Raw genomic sequence first — 26,029 nt, 5'->3', positions numbered from 1 at the left:
TAAACATGATTCAACTATACAGTAGCTATGCTACCTTAAACACCATGCTCTACCAACTGAGCCACAGGGAAGGCTATACAGTAGCTATGCTGCCTTATACACCATGCTCTACCAACTGAGCCACAGGGAAGGCTATACAGTAGCTATGCTACCTTAAACACCATGCTCTACCAACTGAGCCACAGGGAAGGCTATACAGTAGCTATGCTGCCTTATACACCATGCTCTACCAACTGAGCCACAGGGAAGGCTATACAGTAGCTATGCTACCTTATACACCATGCTCTACCAACTGAGCCACACGGAAGGCTATACAGTAGCTATGCTACCTTATACACCATGCTCTACCAACTGAGCCACAGGGAAGGCTATACAGTAGCTATGCTGCCTTATACACCATGCTCTACCAACTGAGCCACAGGGAAGGCTATACAGTAGCTATGCTACCTTAAACACCACATATAAAAATCAGAGAATCAAGTATATGATGTATGACCTGGGAAACCACTCTAGATTTCTCCAGGAGATATGTCCTCATGTTGGCCCCGATGATCTGATATCTCTTGTCGAAGCTGATCTCCGTGTACTTCCCAAAGCGACTGCTGTTGTCGTTCCTGGTCGTCTTGGCATTTCCTATAGCCTGACAAAATAAATAAATAAATAAATAAAAATAACATATTACAGGTTTGTCCATCATAGTTGAGGATAATCAAAACACATTGTAGATGTATCATTAAAGATGTATCAGAAGTACGGTGGCTGGTGAGGCCAATCTGTGCCTGGAACACTGTGGCACATTTGACATGATCTGTGAGATTATCATGTGTCTTTCACACTGCGGGCCTTTATCTACACAGATTATCAAACCCATAGATGGAACGGATTACATACAATTACTCATTCACATATTGTGATGCTACATGTAACATACATTCACCGCTAGGACACATGTATTTAAAAACATACCTCAGTTATTGGGTTGGATGCCAGAACTTTGTCTTCCACGTGTGTTTTGCTGCCAGACTTGCTGACCATAGCGAAGTACCTCATGGCATATCTAGCAGACACAGTCTTCCCCGCTCCAGACTCACCACTCACTATGATAGACTGGTTCTTATTGTTCCTGAGAAAGGAAATAAATTAAAATATATATCTCAACAAAGAAAAAAGAAACGTCCCTTTTTCAGGACCCTGTCTTTCAAAGATAATTCGTAAAAATCCAAATAATTTCACAGATCTTCATTGTAAAGGGTTTAACCACTGTTTCCCATGCTTGTTCAATGAACCATAAACAATTAATGAACATGCACCTGTGGAACGGTCGTTAAGACACTAAAAGCCTAAAGACGGTAGGCAATTAAGGTCACAGTTATGAAAACTTAGGACACTAAAGAGGCCTTTCTATTGACTCTGAAAAACACCAAAAGAAGATGCCCAGGGTCTCTGCTCATCAGCGTGAACGTGCCTTAGGCATGCTGCAAGGAGGCATGAGGACTGCAGATGTGGCCAGGGCAATAAATTGCAATGTCCGTACTGTGAGATGCCTAAGACAGCGCTACAGGGAGACAGGACGGACAGCTGATCGTCCTCGCAGTGGCAGACCACGTGTAACAACACCTGCACAGGATCGGTACATCCGAACATCACACCTGCGGGACAGGTACAGGATGGCAACAACAACTGCCCGAGTTACACCAGGAACGTACAATCCCTCCATCAGTACTCAGACTGTCCGCAATAGGCTGAGAGAGGCTGGACTGAGGGCTTGTAGGCCTGTTGTAAGGCAGGTCCTCACCGGCAACAATGTCGCCTATGGACAAACCCACCGTCGCTGGACCAGACAGGACTGGAAAAAAAATGCTCTTCACTGACGAGTCGCGGTTTTGTCTCACCAGGGGTGATGGTCGGATTTGTGTTTATCGTCGAAGGAATGAGCGTTACACCGAGGCCTGTACTCTGGAGTGGGATCGATTTGGAGGTGGAGGGTCCGTCATGGTCTGGGGCGGTGTGTCACAGCATCATCGGACTGAGCTGGCTGTCATTGCAGGTAATCTCAAAACTGTGCGTTACAGGGAAGACATCCTCCTCCCTCATGTGGTACCCTTCCTGCAGGCTAATCCTAACATGACCCTCCAGCATGACAATGCCACCAGCCATACTGCTCGTTCTGTACGTGATTTCCTGCAAGACAGGAATGTCAGTGTTCTGCCATGGCCAGCGAAGAGCCCGGATCTCAATTCAGTTGATCATGTCTGGGACCTGTTGGATCGGAGGGTGAGGGCTAGGGCCATTCCCCCCCAGAAATGTCCGGGAACTTGCAGATGCCTTGGTAGAAGAGTGGGGTAACATCTCACAGCAAGAACTGGCAAATCTGGTGCAGTCCATGAGGAGATGCACTGCAGTACTCAATGCAGCTGGTGGCCACACCAGATACAGACTGTTACTTTTGATTTTGACCCCCCCCTTTGTTCAGGGACACATTATTCAATTTCTGTTAGTCACATGTCTGTGGAACTTGTTCAGTTTATGTCTCAGTTGTTGAATCTTGTTATGTTCATACAAATATTTACACATGTTAAGTTTGCTGAAAATAAAGGACGTTTCTTTTTACGCTGAGTTTTTATATCCGGGTATGAATACTAAATATTTCACAGTTATTCTCATTTTAAGGAGAAGTTCTATTGACAGATAGGCCCAAAGGGTTAAAAATGTATGACGGAAAGATAGATTAAAGGCTATAGAATAGGAAGTTAGTGGGGGGGACTCAGGGATTGAACCGCTGTCTACAGGAGCATAGTGTGATCCGGGGGACTGGCATCACTACCACAAAACCAGCCCCCCTCCCGGGGACAGTCTGTCTCATTTTTACCTGGCCATCTGTTTATAAGCCTCCTCTGCCACAGCGAAGATGTGAGGGTCCATATCTCCCATGTTCTGTCCACTGTAGGCATGAATGACTGCATCTCCATAGATGTGAAGCTGCTTGTATGGGTTGACAGCCACCAGGATGATTCCTGAAAGGGAGTGAAGGAAATCATCAGGGCATACAGTACAGTCAGAGTTATCCAACACGTTTTCACACGCTTCTAATATAGAATGTAAAATTTTTTATTTTTTTTTAAATGTATTGCCCTGTGAATATAATTTCTCTCATCTCCTACATTTTATACAAACATAAAGCAACAACTCGTCACCCAGACATGAACTTTCACCTTCCATCTCTACATCCAGTAAAATCTAGCCGATAAACTAACAGTAAAACAAAACACATCCCATTAGACAGTTGGGGAAGTATTTCCTTTAGTACCGCAGTACGTGTAAATGGACTTGGGAGTGTGTCTTTACCGCAGTACGTGTAAATGGACTTGGGAGTGTGTCTTTACCGCAGTACGTGTAAATGGACTTGGGAGTGTGTCTTTACCGCAGTACGTGTAAATGGACTTGTGAGTGTGAGTGTCTCTTTACCGCAGTACGTGTAGATGATCTTGTAAGTGTGAGTGTCTCTTTACCGCAGTACGTGTAGATGATCTTGTGAGTGTGAGTGTCTCTTTACCGCAGTACGTGTAGATGATCTTGGACTCCACGAAGCGCACTTTGAGATTGTGTAGAACTGCTGGTTCGTGGAGGTAGCTGAGAGCCGTCAGGTCATTCTCCCCCACCAGGATATCAGGGTTGCGGAGGTGAGGGAGCTGAGGACTGGATGTGTCCAGGGAGTACAGCATCTCCTACAGGGGGAATAACAGTGTGAAGTTGGTGATTTAAAGCCTCTATGACCAGTTTCCAGGACACAGAGTACAGTAAACCTAGTCCTGGTCTACAAAGTATACTCAATACAGAATCTCAGCATTAAAAGTATGCTGTATGTTTTACACGTCCTAGTCTTGTCCCACACGTCCTAGTCTTGTCCCACACGTCCTAGTCTTGTCCCACACGTCCTAGTCTTGTCCCACACGTCCTAGTCTTGTCCCACACGTCCTAGTCTTGTCCCACACGTCCTAGTCTTGCCATTGACAAATAAATGAGTGAAAGTAATGAGCTAGAGATAAATGAAAGTGTCTCCCAATAAATACACTATTTTACATTTCAGTCATTTAGCAGATGCCAGAGCAACTTACAGGAGCAATTAGGGTTTAGTGCCTTACTCAAAAAGGCACGTTGACAGATTCTTCACCTAGTCATCTCAGAGATTCGAACCAGAAACCATTTGGTTACTAACACAACACTCTGAAACCACTAGGCTACCTGCTGCAAATGTACACTGTCGTTCAAATGTACGCTGTTATTCAAACTGAAATTGCCCGTACAGTACAGAGTATTGTGGTCTATAGTTATAAACAGGCCTCTCCAACAGGGCAGTACAGTGCAGAGTATTGTGGTCTATAGTTATAAACAGGCCTCTCCAACAGGTCAGTACAGTGCAGAGTATTGTGGTCTATAGTTATAAACAGGCCTCTCCAACAGGGCAGTACAGTACAGAGTATTGTGGTCTATAGTTATAAACAGGCCTCTCCAACAGGTCAGTACAGTGCAGAGTATTGTGGTCTATAGTTATAAACACTGAAAGTACATGCAATTTTCACGTGTTCCATCGCAAACTATTCATAAACAAATCTCACAAGTATCAGTCACCAGCAAACTCCCAGCTACTATTACCTCCAGCCCTGGTTAGCCACTAACACCTTCAAAAAGATACACCTAACACAATATCGGCCAGTTCATTTCCAGCAATATTGCCCATCTTGTGGGTTGACAACTACTTTTCACAAAATCTTCTCAATTAAAATGTTACGTAGGTTTACCTAGCGGAAGTATATAAATTGTTATTTATTATTTGCAAACTCTGCCATGAAATGAGCCTCAGCAGTACAGAAACCATCGCTAGACCGCCACATTATCCCTGGAATAAACTACACGATTTCACTAGGCGTTTGCCACGTTTTTGCCATGCCTGAAGAATTTTCATGATCAGGGTGAAATCCTATGAATTTTGGGCTAAGATCAGTACGTCGGGACTCGCGTAGTTTGAGCGGGTCAAAGGACGCACTGATGAAGAATGTTCGGTTCTCCAGCCTCCCTGTCGGAAGTCCTGATAACTTTCTAACTTTAGCGGTGCGCCTGGTAGTATGATCTACGACGCGATTGGACAAGGATCCAATAGCCAATGAGCACTCCACATGTGAGACCCCAAAAACATCACGGAGAACAGGAAGCAACAACACGCAGGTTGGCCCTAGTTACCACAGCCACAAAGTCAACATGGGCCAGATCATACAAACTCATCACATTTCGTTTTTTGGTCTTAATTTAAAAAGGTTAGGCTTAAGGATAGCAGTGTGGTTAAGGTTAGGTTTATAATCAGATATTAAGAAGATCATTAGTAGAAATAGGTGGGGTTTAGCTAGCCATAATAATGACAGATTGGTGGAGCTGTGAAGAAAATGCGGCATCTTTTTCTAAATTAAAAGTTTTTACGGTCAATTCCCTAAACAATATAAGTCCACGTCTGCGAGTCCATATTCTGCGCCACCGTCTCTTTTTTAAACGCTTCTGCGCATACTTATAAATCATCTCACCGACACAAACATGTTTGCTTGTCGGCATTTTTCCCCCCGGTGACAACCGACAAACCGGCAGGGCAGGATTAACTAGGGAACGTGACGTCCCGGGGTTGTGGATGGACGGAATTAAAATATTTGGTACAAGGAAATCTGGAAATTTGAGCACATCCGAGTTGTTAATATGTTTGAAGAGTTGTGTTTGCTCAGTATTAGATGACACACGCTTCACTCTAGATGCGCAATTAAAGGGGAACTACACACACAAAATCCAAATGTGTTACTTTTCTTCCAGACCAAAAAAATTAATAAAAAAGGTCTTCAGTTGTAATTTATGCATTGACACTCAGAACATCCAATTTTGTTGTTTTTCTTTGAACAATTTTAATTTTGAGAGTTAAAAACAAATCTGGAGACATTTACAACTGAGAAAACAATTTTTGGGGGGGGGAAAAAAAATCATAGATTTTAGAGTTGTTTACTTAAGCAATAAGCCCGGAGGAGATGTGGTATATAGCCAATATACCACGGCTAAGGGCTGTTCTTATGCACGATGCAACACGGAGTGCCTGGATATAGCCATTAGCCGTGGTATATTAGCCATATATCACAAACCCCCGAGGTGCCTTATTGCTATTAAACTGGTTACCAACGTAATTAGAGCCGTAAAACTAAATGTTTTGTCATCCCTGTGGTATACGATCTGATATACCATGGCTTTCAGCCAATCAGAAAATCAGGGATCAAACCACCCAGTTTATAATAATCATTATTTTACCAGGTATATTGACAGAAAACACATCTCTTGTACACCAATAACTTATAGTTTTTTTTAAAAGTATCTCATGCTAGAAAAGGTTGGAGACCAGTGGTTCATAGTCTATGTGTTCAGTACTTACAGTGCTCTGTATGGTCTATAGTCTATGTGTTCAGTACTTACAGTGCTCTGTATGGTCTATAGTCTGTGTGTTCAGTACTTACAGTGCTCTGTATGGTCTATAGTCTGTGTGTTCAGTACTTACAGTGCTCTGTATGGGTCTATAGTCTGTGTGTTCAGTACTTACAGTGCTCTGTATGGTCTATAGTCTGTGTGTTCAGTACTTACAGTGCACTGTAATGGTCTATAGTCTATGTGTTCAGTACTTACAGTGCACTGTAATGGTCTATAGTCTGTGTGTTCAGTACTTACAGTGCTCTGTATGGTCTATAGTCTGTGTGTTCAGTACTTACAGTGCACTGTAATGGTCTATAGTCTATGTGTTCAGTACTTACAGTGCACTCTATGGTCTATAGTCTGTGTGTTCAGTACTTACAGTGCTCTGTATGGTCTATAGTCTGTGTGTTCAGTACTTACAGTGCACTGTATGGTCTATAGTCTATGTGTTCAGTACTTACAGTGCACTGTAATGGTCTATAGTCTATGTGTTCAGTACTTACAGTGCTCTGTATGGTCTATAGTCTGTGTGTTCAGTACTTACAGTGCTCTGTATGGTCTATAGTCTGTGTTCAGGACTTACAGTGCTCTGTATGGGTCTATAGTCTATGTGTTCAGTACTTACAGTGCTCTGTATGGGTCTATAGTCTGTGTGTTCAGTACTTACAGTGCTCTGTATGGGTCTATAGTCTGTGTGTTCAGTACTTACAGTGCTCTGTATGGGTCTATAGTCTGTGTGTTCAGTACTTACAGTGCTCTGTATGGGTCTATAGTCTGTGTGTTCAGTACTTACAGTGCTCTGTATGGGTCTATAGTCTGTGTGTTCAGTACTTACAGTGCTCTGTATGGGTCTATAGTCTGTGTGTTCAGTACTTACAGTGCTCTGTATGGGTCTATAGTCTGTGTGTTCAGTACTTACAGTGCTCTGTATGGGTCTATAGTCTGTGTGTTCAGTACTTACAGTGCTCTGTATGGGTCTATAGTCTGTGTGTTCAGTACTTACAGTGCCATCCTCAAGCTGCAGTTGCAAAGTCTCATCTCCGGGTTTGAAGTCTCTCAGGATCTCTGCTGACTTCCAGACATGCTCTTCATCAGGTATCCACACTCTGTTGTACTGAATGAACACGCCAATTAATTATAGCCTACTTTCTAAAGATGAATGGAGATGAGTGAATGCCACTATTTTCTTTTGGTAAAATCAAAATTACAGTACAACAAAAAAAACAAATTGTACAGATACGTTAGTTTATTATTGTAGTCTACGTAATTAGTTGTAACACAGCAATTTGATAATGGACTACAAGGAAAGTTGGAAACTCATTTGTATAATAATTTCCCAAACTGTATTCAAGTGGACAACGTGCACCATATGTTAATTAAGTCATAAAACAAAATTTGTCAACGTTGTTCAACAGGTGTTAAAAACAAAGCGATTGAGATTCCGTATTAAGATTGAATGAGTTAAAAAAAACATGTATCACTTTCTTTTTTCATTCGTTTCTCACCTTCGTATAAAGTTCCGACAAAGCCATGGTAGTTAAGTTTTAACAATCCGTGAGTTTAACCAACAATATCCATTCCTGTCAGTGGCGTGAAAAGTCGCCAACTTCCCCAGGCGTTTTGTCTTACCTGAGCAGTGGACTTTGTCTTCGTCGATCCGCCCATCAGTCTGGTGACAGCAGCTTGACATTAGGGGTGTGTTCATTCTAACAAAGACAACAATAGAAACAGGATACAAACCTCAGCGGGGTTAGTTTTTTAGTTGTGAGGGTGATTCTACGGTATGCGACTTGCGTTTACTCAAGGAATGTTATGGGATACAGTAGTAAACGTGGCCTATGGATTTCTCTCAGCCTTTTCCCAGCAGTTGGGTGATAGTAATCCATGTAGCATTATACGGAAGCTGCACATATTTTTCATGTAAATAAATTCATTTCTCAGTTCATACTATGATCACCTATTCAAAACACACTCCGATTATTATTTTTTTTTTTTAAATAAACAAATAATTGTATTTCAAATACCTCTCACCATCTTTTATTTACTGCTGACCCACAATATAAAACCTTTAGGTGCACAATAACAAATATCCAACACTGACATCCTGGTCCCAACAAAGCTAACAAAACCACCATCTCATGGAATTATTCACAAGACATTTTTTACAGTCATAGAACTTACAACTACTGAAAAACATTTAAGGAGATAGTCAGGTTTTATACATTTACAAAACTAGATGGTGATTTCATCTCTATGGGAACCAATGGGCACACAGAGACGGTGTGAGTCAACAACAAGACTCTTTGGTTGCTGTGTCCAGCACACAGTGTACAATAGGAGTGGTGCCCATGATATTCATATTTACTGTGATATATGAGAAGGCAATAAGCATTACATTACAAAAGGTAGTAAGCACTAGCCACTACATTACATAGGTCACCATCAGCCAACTAACTTTGGCTCCAAAACCCTCATGGAAATACATTTACTTTGGTTAATAAAAAGCAGTAGTAGTCCTGCCCACCTTTCATCCCAGCTCTTAGTGCCCGTTGCCCTCACCCACCTACACCGAACACAAATATAAACGCATTATGTAAAATGTTGGTCCCATGTTTCATGAGCTGAAATAAAAGATCCCAGAAATGTTTCCATACGCACAAAAAGCTTTTTTCTCTAAAATGTTGTGCACAAATGTATTTACATTCCTATTAGTGAGCGTTTCTCCTTTGCCAATATAATCCATCCACCTGACAGGTGTGGCATATTAAGAAGCTGATTAAACAGCATGATCATTACACAGGTGCACCTTGTGCTAGAGACAATAAAAGGCCAGTAAAATGTGCAGTTTTGTCACACAACACAATGCAACAGATGTCTCATGTTGAGAGAGTGTGCAATTGGCATGCTGACTGCAGGAATGTCCACCAGAGCTGTTGTCAGAGAATTTAATGTTAATTTCTCTAGCATAAGCTGCCTCCGTCTTTTTAGAGAATTTGGCAGTACATCCAACTGGCCTCACAACTGTAGACAGCGTGTACGGCGTCGTGTGGGTGAGCAGTTTGCTGATGTCAACGTTGTGAACAGAGGGCCCCATGGTGGAGGTGGGGTTAAGGTATGGGCCCCATGGTGGAGGTGGGGTTATGGTACGGGCCCCATGGTGGCGGTGGGGTTATGGTATGGGCCCCATGGTGGAGGTGGGGTTATGGTACGGGCCCCATGGTGGAGGTGGGGTTATGGTATGGGCCCCATGGTGGAGGTGGGGTTATGGTACGGGCCCCATGGTGGCGGTGGGGTTATGGTATGGGCCCCATGGTGGCGGTGGGGTTATGGTACGGGCCCCATGGTGGAGGTGGGGTTATGGTATGGGCCCCATGGTGGCGGTGGGGTTATGGTATGGGCCCCATGGTGGAGGTGGGGTTATGGTACGGGCCCCATGGTGGAGGTGGGGTTATGGTATGGGCCCCATGGTGGAGGTGGGGTTATGGTATGGGCCCCATGGTGGCGGTGGGGTTATGGTATGGGCCCCATGGTGGCGGTGGGGTTATGGTATGGGCCCCATGGTGGAGGTGGGGTTATGGTACGGGCCCCATGGTGGCGGTGGGGTTATGGTACGGGCCCCATGGTGGCGGTGGGGTTATGGTACGGGCAGGCATAAGCGACAGACAACGAACACAATTGCATTTTATCGATTTGACAATTTGAATACCGTGACGAGATCCTGAGGTCCATTGTCGTGCCATTCACCCGGCGACATCAGCTCGTGTTTCAGCGTGATAATGCACTGTCCCATGTCGCAAGGATCTGGACACAATTCCTGGAAGCTGAAAATGTCCCAGTTCTTCCATGGCCTGCAAACTCACCAGACATGTCACCCATTGAGCATGTTTGGGATGCTCTGGATCGACTTGTACGACAGCGTGTTCCAGTTCCAGCCAATATCCAGCCATTGAAGAGGAGTGGGAAAACATTCCACAGGCCACAATCAACAGCCTGATCAACTCTATGTGAAGGAGATGTGTAGCGCTGCATGAGGCAAATGGTGGTCACACCAGATACTGACTGGTTTTCTGATCCACACCCCTACTTTTTTTTTTTTAAGGTATCTGTGACCAACAGATGAATATCTGTATTACCAGTCATGTGAAATCCATAGATTAGGGCCTAATGAATTTATTTAAATTGACTGATTTCTTTATGCGAACTGTAACTCAGTAAAATCTTTGAAATTGTTGCATGTTGCGTTTATATTTTTGCTCAGTATAGTTGCGTCAAACAATGTATTATTTCTTAATGTGTAAAATATAAAAGATAGTGCCATTTCCCTGTGCATACATTAACAAGTAAACAGTAGCAGGATTCTTTTCAGCAGCGGTGTTGCGGTTTTACAGGCCCTCTTCTTGGCTGCAGAGACATTTTTTTCTGTTTTAAAAAGACATTTCCTGCAATTCTACACATTTTGCCATGGGGCAGAGAGAATTCTGAGTTTAAAAAAAAACGAATTTTCTGCAATTATAAACATTTTGCCATGGCTTATGCCTTGTTCTTATGCCATCTGAGTGACTCAAACATTTATAACAAAATCAATGGGGGCCCCATGACATGATATTTTGGGGAATTTTAGATTCTCTCTGACTGTCTAGTTCTCATCTTGGTAATTGTTAGTCCTCGAAGATGATCGTATTTAAAAAAAAATATATATCACGTCATTATCTTTTCTACATACTTTATATATCTGGTTTAAGTTTACGCTGAAAACGTTTTACCATCCTGAAAATTATTCCATGATTTGACAGCGGCATACATACAGGGGAAACACAGAGTATACTGTAACTATTGCTAAAAGACTCATTATTTATTATAATATCATTTGTATACATTTATCTCTTGCCAAATACATCATATTATTACAAAGTGTCTCCAGTGTTCCTTGTTTCTATTATAAGTGGTCAGGAAAACATTATAAAAACTGACTGACTTTTTTCAAGGCATTTTGTAAAACATGAATGGTCAGGCAACTTTGGTGAAAAATATAGTTCCCTCAGGCCCATTGGGGAGAATTCCTGGGCGCCGTTCGAATTTCTTCCTCCCTTCCTTGAAGTAATCGAACCTGTCCAACTATGTGTAAATCAGAGATTACTTCAAGGAAGGGAGGATGGAAGGATACACTTTTAAAGCCAGGGTCAAGGGTCAAAAGGTCAGGGGTTAGACCCGTGTGAGGAATCCTAGATTCAGACTGCTAGGGATCTGAATGGTCTCCAGAGCCAGGTCGGAGTGGGTGAAGGGAAATGTCACGGAAAATATCTTCTTGGCGTCCATAAGAAGCATCGGTGACTCGACACGGCCTTTCAACAGGGCCTGAGGGTGACAGAGAGGGAGAGAGAGAGAGAGAGAGAGAGAGAGAGAGAGAGAGAGAGAGAGAGAGAGAGAGAGAGAGAGAGAGAGAGAGAGAGAGAACAACAACTCAATGACATAGTGACAATATATAAAAGGAGAGACAGAGAGAGAGAGAGAGAGAGAGAGAGAGAGAGAGAGAAACAACAACTCAATGACATAGTGACAATATATAAAAGGAGAGCGAGAGAGCAAAGTATACACAGAGACAAAAACTCCTTACCTGTATGGTTCTAATGAAGGACACGGAAACCCGTTCCTCAAATTCAATCACTGGGGTGTACAAGCTTAGCACTTTCACAATCTGACGAGAGAAAAACAGAAAACCGATCATCACGAGATGATCAATAGACGAGATCACATGGCTCAAAATGAATTTTTATTTTTTTTTAAAGGAAGAAAGCTTGCCAGTTACAACTACTACTACTCTGTATACTGTAGCCTGATCTCAGATCTGTTTGTGCTGTATAGCCAACTCCAGTCTGAGTTGGAAAGCCCAGTACAAACAGATCTGGAACCAGGCTCTGTATACTCTAGTGGCACCTTAGATGACCTACCTGTACTGTGGTGAGGGCAGAGCACATGGTACAGATAGCCTGGGCATCTTCCTCAGTCTTCTTCTTCACCTGTAGTAACTGAGCAGCCTGAATCAGAGGCTCCAGCATCTCTTTAGCTCCACAGTCTGACAGCCCCCTCTCCTCCAGCCACTCCTCCAGCTGCCACACATTATACCTAGAGAGAGACACCCCACCCAGTTAGAGGACACAGGGCTAACCCTAACCCATATCTCTTTAGCTCCACAGTCTGACAGCCTCCTCTCCTCCAGCTGTCTCTTGTTGTGCCTAGAGAGAAACCAATCAATCCCAATGTACTGTATTTATAAAAAGGCCTTTTTACAGTTAATAAAAAAACCACAGTACAGAGGACAGACAGCCACTTGGTGACAAACCTGATTAAATGTTTCAAAATACATCTGTCTCAATCATATCAGAACAAATAGTCAGTCCTCTAACAAGTAAATCTTCATTTAATTTTGTTATTGAATTTTTTTTAACACAGTGTACAATGAGGGTTTTCCCAGGTATCATTCTTGGGGCCTACACTCTCTAGTTTATATCTAAATATGTTTGGGTGAAAACATGTAAAAGGGCTGTACCTGATCTGCAGTCCTTTACTCCAGGAGCACATGTCCTTCCTCAGCAGCAGGTTGTTGAGAGTGACAGAACAGATGATGTAGAACTGCTGCCTCACCCCCTGGGAGATAACATACAGCATATCAACTAGAACTGCTGCCTCACCCCTGGGAGATAACATATAGCATATCAACTAGAACTGCTGCCTCACCCCCTGGGAGATAACATACAGCATATCAACTAGAACTGCTGCCTCACCCCCTGGGAGATAACATATAGCATATCAACTAGAACTGCTGCCTCCCCCCTGGGAGATAACATACAGCATATCAACTAGAACTGCTGCCTCACCCCCTGGGAGATAACAGATAACATACGCATATCAACTAGAACTGCTGCCTCACCCCCTGGGAGATAACAGATACATACAGTATCAACTAGAACTGCTGCCTCACCCCCTGGGAGATAACATACAGCATATCAACTAGAACTGCTGCCTCACCCCCTGGGAGATAACAGATAACATACAGCATATCAACTAGAACTGCTGCCTCACCCCCTGGGAGATAACAGATAACATACAGCATATCAACTAGAACTGCTGCCTCACCCCCTGGGAGATAACATACAGCATATCAACTAGAACTGCTGCCTCACCCCCTGGGAGATAACAGATAACATACAGCATATCAACTAGAACTGCTGCCTCACCCCCTGGGAGATAACATACAGCATATCAACTAGAACTGCTGCCTCACCCCCTGGGAGATAACAGATAACATACAGCATATCAACTAGAACTGCTGCCTCACCCCCTGGGAGATAACAGATAACATACAGCATATCAACTAGAACTGCTGCCTCACCCCCTTGGGAGATAACAGATAACATACAGCATATCAACTAGAACTGCTGCCTCCCCCCCTGGGAGATAACAGATAACATACAGCATATCAACTAGAACTGCTGCCTCACCCCCTGGGAGATAACATACAGCATATCAACTAGAACTGCTGCCTCACCCCCTGGGAGATAACAGATAACATACAGCATATCAACTAGAACTGCTGCCTCACCCCCTGGGAGATAACAGATAACATACAGCATATCAACTAGAACTGCTGCCTCACCCCTGGGAGATAACAGATACATACAGCATATCAACTAGAACTGCTGCCTCCCCCCTGGGAGATAACAGATAACATACAGCATATCAACTAGAACTGCTGCCTCCCCCCTGGGAGATAACAGATAACATACAGCATATCAACTAGAACTGCTGCCTCACCCCCTGGGAGATAACAGATAACATACAGCATATCAACTAGAACTGCTGCCTCACCCCCTGGGAGATAACATACAGCATATCAACTAGAACTGCTGCCTCACCCCCTGGGAGATAACATACAGCATATCAACTAGAACTGCTGCCTCACCCCCTGGGAGATAACATATCAACTAGAACTGCTGCCTCACCCCCTGGGAGATAACATATCAACTAAAACTGCTGCCTACCCCCCTGGGAGATAACAGATAACATACAGCATATCAACTAGAACTGCTGCCTCCCCCCCTGGGAGATAACAGATAACATACAGCATATCAACTAGAACTGCTGCCTCCCCCCTGGGAGATAACATACAGCATATCAACTAGAACTGCTGCCTCCCCCCCTGGGAGATAACAGATAACATACAGCATATCAACTAGAACTGCTGCCTCACCCCCTGGGAGATAACAGATAACATACAGCATATCAACTAGAACTGCTGCCTCACCCCCTGGGAGATAACAGATAACATACAGCATATCAACTAGAACTGCTGCCTCACCCCCTGGGAGATAACAGATAACATACAGCATATCAACTAGACAGAACAGAGGTCCAACAACCCATCCCTATGGAACACCACATCTAGATTTGTCTCAAGAGTTTACTCCTCAACACACACACACACACACACACACACACACACACACACACACACACACACACACACACACACACACACACACCTGTTTGATGAGCTCGGGGTCGACGTCATGCTGAATCAGGGTAGCGTGGAAGACACCGAGTTGCTGTAGGATGCTGTCCACCGTGTAAACAGCCTCTCCGGCTAAACTGGACGTCCTCTTCCGTAGGCCCGTGGGTTTAGACCCCAGAACTCCCTGGAAGTTCTCATGCTCCAGCATACCCGGAACTGGGATATTGTTGGACAATAAAATGTCACTTGTTTGTTACGTTGTTGTTGTTGTTGTTGTTGTTTCTCATTTGGACTGTGTGAGTAGTGCTACTGTTCCTAGCATGGTTATTTCAGAAGTGTCACTACTGTACTTGGTTTATCCTTTACGCTCACTGGCGTTGCTCACCCTCACTGGCGTTGCTCACCCTCACTGGCGTTGCTCACCCTCACTGGCGTTGCTCACCCTCACTGGCGTTGCTCACCCTCACTGGCGTTGCTCACCCTCACTGGCGTTGCTCACCCTCACTAGCATTGCTCACTCTCACTAGCATTGCTCATTGTCACTAGCATTGCTCACTGTCACTAGCATTGCTCATTGTCACTAGCATTGCTCACTGTCACTAGCATTGCTCACTGTCACTAGCATTGCTCACTCTCACTAGCATTGCTCACTCTCACTAGCATTGCTCATTGTCACTAGCATTGCTCACTCTCACTAGCATTGCTCACTCTCACTAGCATTGCTCGCTCTCACTAGCATTGCTCGCTCTCACTAGCATTGCTCGCTCTCACTAGCATTGCTCGCTCTCACTAGCATTGCTCGCTCTCACTAGCATTGCTCGCTCTCACTAGCATTGCTCATTGTCACTAGCATTGCTCGCTCTCACTAGCATTACTCATTTGAAGGTTTTACTTGCAATTATCATGATCCTCATACTCCGATCATATTATGTGGTTAAGTGGCTCTGCATAAGAGCGTCTGCGAAATGTCTCCTCACCTATCATTGGCTGCAGGGCCTCCTCCATGCATCTGACCAGCTGCTGGTAGTTCTGGATGGCCAGGTCACTGAGGACCTGACGGTACTCCGACAGGTCAAAGTTACACAAGCAGTGCTCATTCTGCTGCGGGGTGTTGTTCTTTACAAACGCCTACAAGGAGAGAGGAGATGGTTATAAACACAGGTCAAACCGCAGTTACAGGTAAGGTTGTAAAGCAGTTAACACAGGGGTTTGTGTTTCCGTCCTAATCTCAGAACACTAGCACTTCATCGTGTGTGTGTGTGTGTGTGTGTGTGTGTGTGTGTGTGTGTGTGTGTCTGTCTGTCTGTCTGTCTGTCTGTCTGTCTGTCTGTCTGTCTGTCTGTCTGTCTGTCTATCTATCTATAGAAGACGGGCATCTGTGAAACTCATTCCACAACTTGAAGCGTCTCCATTTTGTGCTAGTGTAACCGATGTGAAATGGCTAGTTAGTTAGCGGTGGTGCGCACTAATAGCGTTTCAAATCGGTGACGTCACTCGCTCTGAGACTTGAAGTAGGGTTTCCCCTTGGGTTGCAAGGGCCGCGGCTTTTGTGGCGCGATGGGTAACGATGCTTCGTGGGGGTGTCAGTTGTTGATGTGTGCAGAGGGTCCCTGGTTCGGGGCGAGGAGAGGGACGGAAGCTACACTGTTACACTAGGGAATATTTAGGATGCATCAGGAGGTAGAGGGTTGAAGCCGCGTCAGGAGGAAGCGGTACTTGCTAAGCAAAACAGTGTGCTTGATAGCTGTGGATTAAGGTGTTCAAAATCAGTCGAGCAAGAACTGTCATATGCCTTCCCCTGTGGCTCAGCTGGTAGAGCATGGTGTTTGCAACGCCAGCATGGTGTTTGCAACGCCAGGGTTGTGGGTTCGATTCCCACGGGGGGCCAGTACAAACATTTTTTGTTTTGTTTTTAAATGCATGAAATGAAAATGAAATGTATGAAATGTATGCATTCACTACTGTAAGTCGCTCTGGATAAGAGCGTCTGCTAAATGACTAAAAATGTAAATGATATGAGAGACTAATCCTCTCCAGCTTACCTCCTCTCCACTGTACTGCTTCAGGCAGTGGAGAAATCGGCAGGTGTTGGCCAGCCAGAAAGACACAGTCTCAAAATCATCTCCTCGCCTCTGGGGTGGGGGGGGGGGCAAAAAACAAACAGATTGCAACAGTAACTCATGAAGCGGGACTTTACAATGGGTCAACTGAACTTTGCATCCTCAGTATGTGGTCATGTTCAAGCTCACATTTAATGAGATGTTTTTATTCTCACATACACTGGATAGGTGCAGTGAAATGTGTTGGATTTACAGGGTCAGTCATAGTAGTACAGTAACCCTGGAGCAAATTACTACTGCCCAGAGTCCGGTACAACTCCACTGGTAAACTACTGCCCAGAGTCCGGTACAACTCCACTGGTAAACTACTGCCCAGAGTCCGGTACAACTCCACTGGTAAACTACTGCCCAGAGTCCGGTACAACTCCACTGGTAAACTACTGCCCAGAGTCCGGTACAACTCCACTGGTAAACTACTGCCCAGAGTCCGGTACAACTCCACTGGTAAACTACTGCCCAGAGTCCGGTACAACTCCACTGGTAAACTACTGCCCAGAGTCCGGTACAACTCCACTGGTAAACTACTGCCCAGAGTCCGGTACAACTCCACTGGTAAACTACTGCCCAGAGTCCTGTACAACTCCACTGGTAAACTACTGCCCAGAGTCTGGTACAACTCCACTGGTAAACTACTGCCCAGAGTCTGGTACAACTCCACTGGTAAACTACTGCCCAGAGTCTGGTACAACTCCACTGGTAAACTACTGCCCAGAGTCTGGTACAACTCCACTGGTAAACTACTGCCCAGAGTCCGGTACAACTCCACTGGTAAACTACTGCCCAGAGTCTGGTACAACTCCACTGGTAAACTACTGCCCAGAGTCCGGTACAACTCCACTGGTAAACTACTGCCCAGAGTCCGGTACAACTCCACTGGTAAACTACTGCCCAGAGTCCGGTACAACTCCACTGGTAAACTACTGCCCAGAGTCCGGTACAACTCCACTGGTAAACTACTGCCCAGAGTCCGGTACAACTCCACTGGTAAACTACTGCCCAGAGTCCGGTACAACTCCACTGGTAAACTACTGCCCAGAGTCCGGTACAACTCCACTGGTAAACTACTGCCCAGAGTCCGGTACAACTCCACTGGTAAACTACTGCCCAGAGTCCGGTACAACTCCACTGGTAAACTACTGCCCAGAGTCCGGTACAACTCCACTGCCTTACTACTGTAGTAGTATGATAGGTGCAGTGTAATGTGTTGTTTTACAGGGTCAGTCATAGTAGTACAGTAACCCTGCAGCAAATTAGGGTTAAGTGTCTTGCTCAAGGGCACATGGACAGATTTTCACCTTGAAGGCTCGGGTATTCCAACCAGGGACCTTTCGGTTACTGGCCGAACCCTCTAACCGCTAGGCTACCTGCCGCCCTCATTGTTCAACACAAACCGAAATCCATAAGCATACAATAGCATAGGCCTATCAAATTACAAATCTACCTTGATGTACTCCCTTGATGCTAACGCTGTACCTCGGGGACTCCCTTGACGCTAACGCTGTACCTTGAAGGACTCCCTTGACGCTAACGCTGTACCTCGAAGGACTCCCTTGATGCTAACGCTTTACCTCGGGGACTCCCTTGATGCTAACGCTTTACCTCGAGGACTCCCTTGACGCTAACGCTGTACCTCGGGGACTCCCTTGACGCTAACGCTGTACCTCAAGGACTCCCTTGATGCTAACGCTTTACCTCGAGGACTCCCTTGATGCTAACGCTTTACCTCGAGGACTCCCTTGACGCTAACGCTTTACCTCGGGGACTCGACGCTAACGCTGTACCTCGAGGACTCCCTTGACGCTAACGCTGTACCTCGAGGACTCCCTTGACGCTAACGCTGTACCTCGAGGACTCCCTTGATGCTAACGCTGTACCTCGAGGACTCCCTTGATGCTAACGCTTTACCTCGGGGACTCGACGCTAACGCTGTACCTCGGGGACTCCCTTGACGCTAACGCTGTACCTCGAGGACTCCCTTGACGCTAACGCTTTACCTCGAGGGACTCCCTTGATGCTAACGCTGTACCTCGAGGACTCCCTTGATGCTAACGCTGTACCTCGAGGACTCCCTTGACGCTAACGCTGTACCTCGAGGACTCCCTTGACGCTAACGCTGTACCTCGAGGACTCCCTTGACGCTAACGCTGTACCTCGAGGACTCCCTTGACGCTAACGCTGTACCTCGAAGGACTCCCTTGACGCTAACGCTGTACCTCGAGGACTCCCTTGACGCTAACGCTGTACCTCGAGGACTCCCTTGATGCTAACGCTTTACCTCGGGGACTCCCTTGATGCTAACGCTTTACCTCGGGGACTCCCTTGATGCTAACGCTGTACCTCGGGACTCCCTTGATGCTAACGCTGTACCTCGAGGACTCCCTTGATGCTAACGCTTTACCTCGGGGACTCCCTTGACGCTAACGCTTTACCTCGGGGACTCCCTTGACGCTAACGCTTTACCTCGGGGACTCCCTTGACGCTAACGCTGTACCTCGGGGACTCCCTTGACGCTAACGCTTTACCTCGGGGACTCCCTTGACGCTAACGCTGTACCTCGAAGGACTCCCTTGACGCTAACGCTGTACCTCGAGGACTCCCTTGATGCTAACGCTGTACCTCGGGTTACTCCCTTGACGCTAACGCTGTACCTCGAAGGACTCCCTTGACGCTAACGCTGTACCTCGGGGACTCCCTTGACGCTAACGCTGTACCTCGGGGACTCCCTTGACGCTAACGCTGTACCTCGGGGACTCCCTTGACGCTAACGCTGTACCTCGGGGACTCCCTTGACGCTAACGCTGTACCTCGGGGACTCCCTTGATGCTAACGCTTTACCTCGGGGACTCGACGCTAACGCTGTACCTCGGGGACTCCCTTGATGCTAACGCTTTACCTCGGGGACTCCCTTGATGCTAACGCTTTACCTCGGGGGACTCCCTTGATGCTAACGCTTTACCTCGGGGACTCCCTTGATGCTAACGCTTTACCTCGGGGACTCCCTTGACGCTAACGCTTTACCTCGGGGACTCCCTTGACGCTAACGCTTTACCTCGGGGACTCCCTTGACGCTAACGCTTTACCTCGGGGACTCCCTTGACGCTAACGCTGTACCTCGAAGGACTCCCTTGACGCTAACGCTGTACCTCGAAGGACTCCCTTGATGCTAACGCTGTACCTCGGGTTACTCCCTTGACGCTAACGCTGTACCTTGAAGGACTCCCTTGACGCTAACGCTGTACCTCGAAGGACTCCCTTGACGCTAACGCTGTACCTCGGGGACTCCCTTGACGCTAACGCTGTACCTCGAAGGACTCCCTTGACGCTAACGCTGTACCTCGAAGGACTCCCTTGACGCTAACGCTGTACCTCGAAGGACTCCCTTGACGCTAACGCTTTACCTCGGGGACTCGACGCTAACGCTGTACCTCGGGGACTCCCTTGATGCTAACGCTTTACCTCGGGGACTCCCTTGATGCTAACGCTGTACCTCGGGGACTCCCTTGATGCTAACGCTTTACCTCGGGGACTCCCTTGATGCTAACGCTTTACCTCGGGGACTCCCTTGATGCTAACGCTTTACCTCGGGGACTCCCTTGATGCTAACGCTTTACCTCGGGGACTCCCTTGATGCTAACGCTTTACCTCGGGGACTCCCTTGACGCTAACGCTTTACCTCGGGGACTCCCTTGACGCTAACGCTGTACCTCGGGGACTCCCTTGATGCTAACGCTGTACCTCGGGGACTCCCTTGATGCTAACGCTTTACCTCGGTGACTCCCTTGACGCTAACGCTGTACCTCGGGGACTCCCTTGACGCTAACGCTGTACCTCGAGGACTCCCTTGACGCTAACGCTTTACCTCGGGGACTCCCTTGATGCTAACGCTGTACCTTGAGGACTCCCTTGATGCTGTTGATGGTAGAGTTGAGCAGGATGCTGACTCTCTGGTCATCATTAGAGTAGTCAGCATGTCTCAGACACATAAACAGGATGTAGGCCGGCAGACCAGGGAGGAAGTTAACCGCCACACCGCGAGGCTTCAGCTCTAAGTATCAACACAGTCATCACAACACAGTTAACATCATTTAAGTCATTTACCAGACGCTCTGATCCAGAGAGACTTACAGGAGCAATTATGGTTCAGTGTCTTGCTCAAGGGCACATTGACATATTTTTCACAGAGGTGGCTCAACGCTCTTAACCGCTAGGCTACCTGCCGCCTTAACACAGCACGGTTAGCACAGCACGGTTAGCACAGCACGGTTAGCACAGCACGGTTAGCACAGCACGGTTAGCACAGCACAGTTAGCACAGCACGGTTAGCACAGCACGGTTAGCACAGCACAGTTAGCACAGCACAGTTAGCACAGCACAGTTAGCAGCCACACCTCAAGGCTTCAGCTCTGACAAAGATAGATATATCAATCAATTTATGCCTTTTACTTTGTTATAAACATTTACTTTTTCCCCTATTGGAAACACAACTCAATAGGGAAATATGTCAAATAAGTATTTGCTGCAAAATAACATACGGAACCTACCCACAACCAGACTCTTCAGTAGTTTGCTCTCATCCCCCCTCTGGTACTCCAGCATGCCTTGGAAGTCCCTCTCCTTCCGGGTGATACCAACAGGAGAGCGAGGCTCTGGACCTGGAGCCAACCTCTCCATCTGTCCGCTAGCTAATGAGACCAACGACCAGGGAGAGAGAGAGAGGGGGAGAGAGACAGAGATAGAGACAGAGAGCGAGAGAGAGACAGAGATAGAGAGAGATAGAGACAGAGAGACAGAGAGCGAGAGAGAGACAGAGATAGAGACAGAGAGACAGAGAGAGAAAGACAGAGACAGAGACAGAGAGAGAGACAGAGAGAGAGACAGAGAGAGAGAGAAAGAAGTGCTGGTTATGTCCAATACAGTTTGAAAAAACCATAATGACTTTTATATTGTAGAAATGAAATCAGTATATATTGTATGCATATTATACGCGATAATCAACTAATAAACACTAAATTAAACTCTGGAGATGGGGGGGTTCCACTGGGATCGATTTTAGGACCTCTATTATTTATAGTTTATATACCTTCGTATTCTTCTACCCTCTTGACGTAGACTTTGAGCTGTTTTTTTAGTTTGCGGATCATCTTGTCCTGTTTCTCTTGCTGCTCCATCAGGTCCTGTAAGATAGAACCCATTTACATCTAAACCGTTCCACAACGTTGAACCCTGCTGAACGCAGCCCATCGCTGGTACCTACCAGGTTGTCGCTGGTAAGGCGTGTGATCTCGTGATGCAGGCTGGCCTCGATACGGGCGTCCTGGGGGAGGAGGAGGCTCTGGGAGAGGAATTGTTGCTGCTGCCTGTTCTCCTCTCTCACCCTGAGCACCTCCTCTCTTAGCTCCTCCACCTCCTCCTCATGCCTCCTGTCCTGCACCTGCAGCTGAGACACCAACAGGCTGGGAGGAAGGGGGAGAAAGATAAGAGAGAGAGAGAAACACAAAGAGACAGACACAGAAAGAGAGACAAAGACACAGAGAAACAGACAGAGACATACAGTGAGGGGAAAAGTATTTGATCCCTTGCTGATTTTGTATAATTTTAAATGGTAGGTTTATTTGAACAGTGAGAGACAGAATAACAACAACAAAAAAATCCAGAAAAACACATGTCAAAAACGTTATAAATTGATTTGCATTTTAAATTAGGGAAATAAGTATTTGACCCCCTCTCTGCAAAACACGACTTAGTATCATGCATCAAAATCAGCAGGGGATCAAATACTTTTTTCCCCCCTCACTGTATTCATCATCAGAATTGTTTTCTTATCTAGTTCCTTTGTATTGCCTTGAAAACCTTGAACACATTCCTCTTGCTATCCCTCCAGCTCACCTGTTGGTCTCCTTCAACCCGTCATAAGCCAACCACAGCTCTCCATCTTCGTTCAACTTGTGGTAGTCAGGAGTGGACCTGACGTCAACAGAGGAAACAGTAGACCAATAACAAGTCAACTAACTTAAAACAAGATTTGTATTTTATTTATTTTATCCGTTATTTTACCAGGTGAGTTGACTGAGAACACATTCTCATTTACAGCAACGACCTGGGGAATAGTTACAGGGGAGAGGAGGAGGGGGATGAATGAGCCAATTGTAAGCTGGGGATGATTAGGTGACCGTGATGGTATGAGGGCCAGATTGGTATTTTATCCAGGACACCAGGGGTTAACACCCCTACTCTTATGATAAGTACCATGGGATCTTTAATGACCTCAGAGAGTCAGGACACACGTTTAACGTCCCTTCTGAAAGACAGCACCCTACACAGGGCAATGTCCCCAATCACTGCCCTGGGGAGTTTGGATATTTTTTTAGACCAGAGGAAAGAGTGCCTCCTACTGGCCCTCCAACACCACTTCCAGCAGCATCTGGTCTCCCATCCAGGGACTGACCAGGACCAACCCTGCTTAGCTTCAGAAGCAAAACAAGATAAACCAATGTCAGCTGTCAATCAATGTAAAAGGATCCAGAAGGGGTGGGGTGAGTTGAAGTGTTTACCCATCAGCCTCTTTGGGTGGAGTTTCACCAAGATGAATCATCTTATGCATCTCTCCATACGCTTCCTACCAAAAGGAAAGGGTGTCAAGTACTGCCAGTGTAGAGGAAAACACATTCAAAACAGTACATAAGTACTATGTATTTGTAAATCAGAATGTTAGTTCATTTTTCCAGTCGGACAGCACAGAATCACTGATCTACAATTCACCTCTCAAATAACTAGTCATTACGTGATCAAGATGAGGGATTCTGCTCGGCATTCGCCTAGCTCAGACAAGCTGATAGTAGGGAAGTGGCCCAAATGGCACCCTATTCCCTATATTTAGTGCACTACTTTAGACCAGAGCCCTATAGAACCCTATTCCCTATATAGTACACTACTTTAGACCAGGGCCCTATAGAACCCTATTCCCTATATACAGTGCACTACTTTAGACCAGGGCCCTATAGAACCCTATTCCTTATATAGTGCACTACTTTAGACCAGAGCCCTATAGAACCCTATTCCTTATATAGTGCACTACTTTAGACCAGAGCCCTATAGAACCCTATTCCCTATATACAGTGTACTACTTTAGACCAGAGCCCTATAGAACCCTATTCCCTATATACAGTGTACTACTTTTGACCAGGGACCAGTGCACTACATAGAGAATTAGGGTACCGTTTGGGACTACTTCCTCCTCTCCTCCTACCTTGTTGTGTTTGAGCACCTCCTGGCGGACCAGGTGTGAGCGAAGGAGAAGCACCTCCTCCTTCCTGACCTCCAGTTCCTCGTTGGAGGAGTTGAGCTGCTCCAGGAGCACGTTGTAGGGAGCGGAGCCCGGCCCGGGGCTGCTGGTGGCGGCCTTAGCCCCGGGGTTGGTCTTAGCCCCGGGGTTGGTGTTGGAGACTGTAGCTAGAGACTGACGCAGCTCCGCCAGGTTTGTCTTCAGCCTCTTGTTCTCTGACTCCAGCTCCTGGCGCTGAGGAGAGAGGAAACAGAGAGTTCAGAACAGCTCTACATATACAGAAGTCACCAGATATTAACTAAAAAAAAATGGTCAAATGTAACTGCGCGGTAATAATTTATGAAACGTCATTACTTTCAGAGCCTCTAGGTCCAGCTCAGCTCTCCCCGCAGTTCTTTGCTTCTCTGCATTTTTGACCTGGTCTTGTTGTGCCTCTTCCCGCTTATCCAGGTGTCTCTGCAGTGTGTGTTTGTCCTGCTCCAGCTCAGTGACTCTCCTCTGTAGCTTCAACAGGACGGACATGTCAACCACATCCTGGTGTGGCGCGTCCTGAACAACAACAACACCAGAAAAAAATATTTGTTTTAGTTCATCCAGAATAAAACTGGTCTAATTCTATGAGAGAGCAAAGCATCCTGGGTGGGACTATGAGGGTGGAAGCCTTGTGCCATCATGCTCCTGAGCCTTGGACTATGAGGGTGGAAGCCTTGTGCCATCATGCTCCTGAGCCTTGGACTATGAGGGTGGAAGCCTTGTGCCATCATGCTCCTGAGCCTTGGACTATGAGGGTGGAAGCCTTGTGCTATCATGCTCCTGAGCCTTGGACTATGAGGGTGGAAGCCTTGTGCCATCATGCTCCTGAGCCTTGGACTATGAGGGTGGAAGCCTTGTGCTATCATGCTCCTGAGCCTTGGACTATGAGGGTGGAAACCTTGTGCTATCATGCTCCTGAGCCTTGGACTATGAGGGTGGAAACCTTGTGCTATCATGCTCCTGAGCCTTGGACTATGAGGGTGGAAGCCTTGTGCTATCATGCTCCTGAGCCTTGGACTATGAGGGTGGAAGCCTTGTGCTATCATGCTCCTGAGCCTTGGACTATGAGGGTGGAAGCCTTGTGCTATCATGCTCCTGAGCCTTGGACTATGAGGGTGGAAGCCTTGTGCTATCATGCTCCTGAGCCTTGGACTATGAGGGTGGAAGCCTTGTGCCATCATGCTCCTGAGCCTTGGACTATGAGGGTGGAAGCCTTGTGCCATCATGCTCCTGAGCCTTGGACTATGAGGGTGGAAGCCTTGTGCCATCATGCTCCTGAGCCTTGGACTATGAGGGTGGAAGCCTTGTGCTATCATGCTCCTGAGCCTTGGACTATGAGGGTGGAAGCCTTGTGGCATCATGCTCCTGAGCCTTGGACTATGAGGGTGGAAGCCTTGTGCCATCATGCTCCTGAGCCTTGGACTATGAGGGTGGAAGCCTTGTGCCATCATGCTCCTGAGCCTTGGACTATGAGGGTGGAAGCCTTGTGGTATCATGCTCCTAAGCCTTGGACTATGAGGGTGGAAACCTTGTGCTATCATGCTCCTGAGCCTTGGACTATGAGGGTGGAAGCCTTGTGCTATCATGCTCCTGAGC

General features: G+C 46.3%; 2 protein-coding genes across 6 annotated transcripts in view; both read right to left on the bottom strand.

Moving 5' to 3' along the window:
- The window catches only part of LOC106561778 (unconventional myosin-Vc), a 52,833-nt gene extending 44,704 nt beyond the window's left edge, over positions 1 to 8,129 (bottom strand). For 3 of the 4 annotated variants that reach the window (XM_045688613.1, XM_045688614.1, XM_045688616.1), the window contains exons 1-6: positions 7,995 to 8,129; positions 7,493 to 7,603; positions 3,554 to 3,725; positions 2,870 to 3,014; positions 967 to 1,123; positions 497 to 640 (exon numbers count right to left, since the gene is read on the bottom strand). In XM_045688613.1, the coding sequence (XP_045544569.1) occupies positions 497 to 640; positions 967 to 1,123; positions 2,870 to 3,014; positions 3,554 to 3,725; positions 7,493 to 7,603; positions 7,995 to 8,021 (756 nt within the window). In that variant the 5' untranslated portion in view covers positions 8,022 to 8,129. Of the gene's footprint in view, positions 1 to 496; positions 641 to 966; positions 1,124 to 2,869; positions 3,015 to 3,553; positions 3,726 to 7,492; positions 7,604 to 7,994 lie in introns of those variants that run through there. The other variant, XM_045688615.1, reaches the window with a different exon arrangement.
- A 3,191-nt stretch (positions 8,130 to 11,320) lies between these two features.
- The window catches only part of LOC106561787 (unconventional myosin-Va), a 39,689-nt gene continuing 24,980 nt past the window's right edge, over positions 11,321 to 26,029 (bottom strand). The window contains exons 26-40 of one of the 2 annotated variants that reach the window (XM_045688627.1): positions 24,755 to 24,949; positions 24,365 to 24,634; positions 23,670 to 23,734; positions 23,005 to 23,082; positions 22,373 to 22,571; positions 22,199 to 22,292; positions 21,660 to 21,800; positions 21,009 to 21,163; positions 17,041 to 17,130; positions 15,976 to 16,126; positions 15,030 to 15,214; positions 13,037 to 13,134; positions 12,438 to 12,612; positions 12,104 to 12,184; positions 11,321 to 11,844 (exon numbers count right to left, since the gene is read on the bottom strand). In XM_045688627.1, the coding sequence (XP_045544583.1) occupies positions 11,692 to 11,844; positions 12,104 to 12,184; positions 12,438 to 12,612; positions 13,037 to 13,134; positions 15,030 to 15,214; positions 15,976 to 16,126; positions 17,041 to 17,130; positions 21,009 to 21,163; positions 21,660 to 21,800; positions 22,199 to 22,292; positions 22,373 to 22,571; positions 23,005 to 23,082; positions 23,670 to 23,734; positions 24,365 to 24,634; positions 24,755 to 24,949 (2,130 nt within the window). In that variant the 3' untranslated portion in view covers positions 11,321 to 11,691. Of the gene's footprint in view, positions 11,845 to 12,103; positions 12,185 to 12,437; positions 12,613 to 13,036; positions 13,135 to 14,684; positions 14,849 to 15,029; positions 15,215 to 15,975; positions 16,127 to 17,040; positions 17,131 to 21,008; positions 21,164 to 21,659; positions 21,801 to 22,198; positions 22,293 to 22,372; positions 22,572 to 23,004; positions 23,083 to 23,669; positions 23,735 to 24,364; positions 24,635 to 24,754; positions 24,950 to 26,029 lie in introns of those variants that run through there. The other variant, XM_045688628.1, reaches the window with a different exon arrangement.

Source organism: Salmo salar, chromosome ssa10, assembly GCF_905237065.1.
Source record: "Salmo salar chromosome ssa10, Ssal_v3.1, whole genome shotgun sequence".
NCBI lineage: Eukaryota > Metazoa > Chordata > Actinopteri > Salmoniformes > Salmonidae > Salmo > Salmo salar.
Note: the sequence above shows the minus strand (reverse complement) of the source record. Positions and strands in the feature narration are given on the sequence as shown.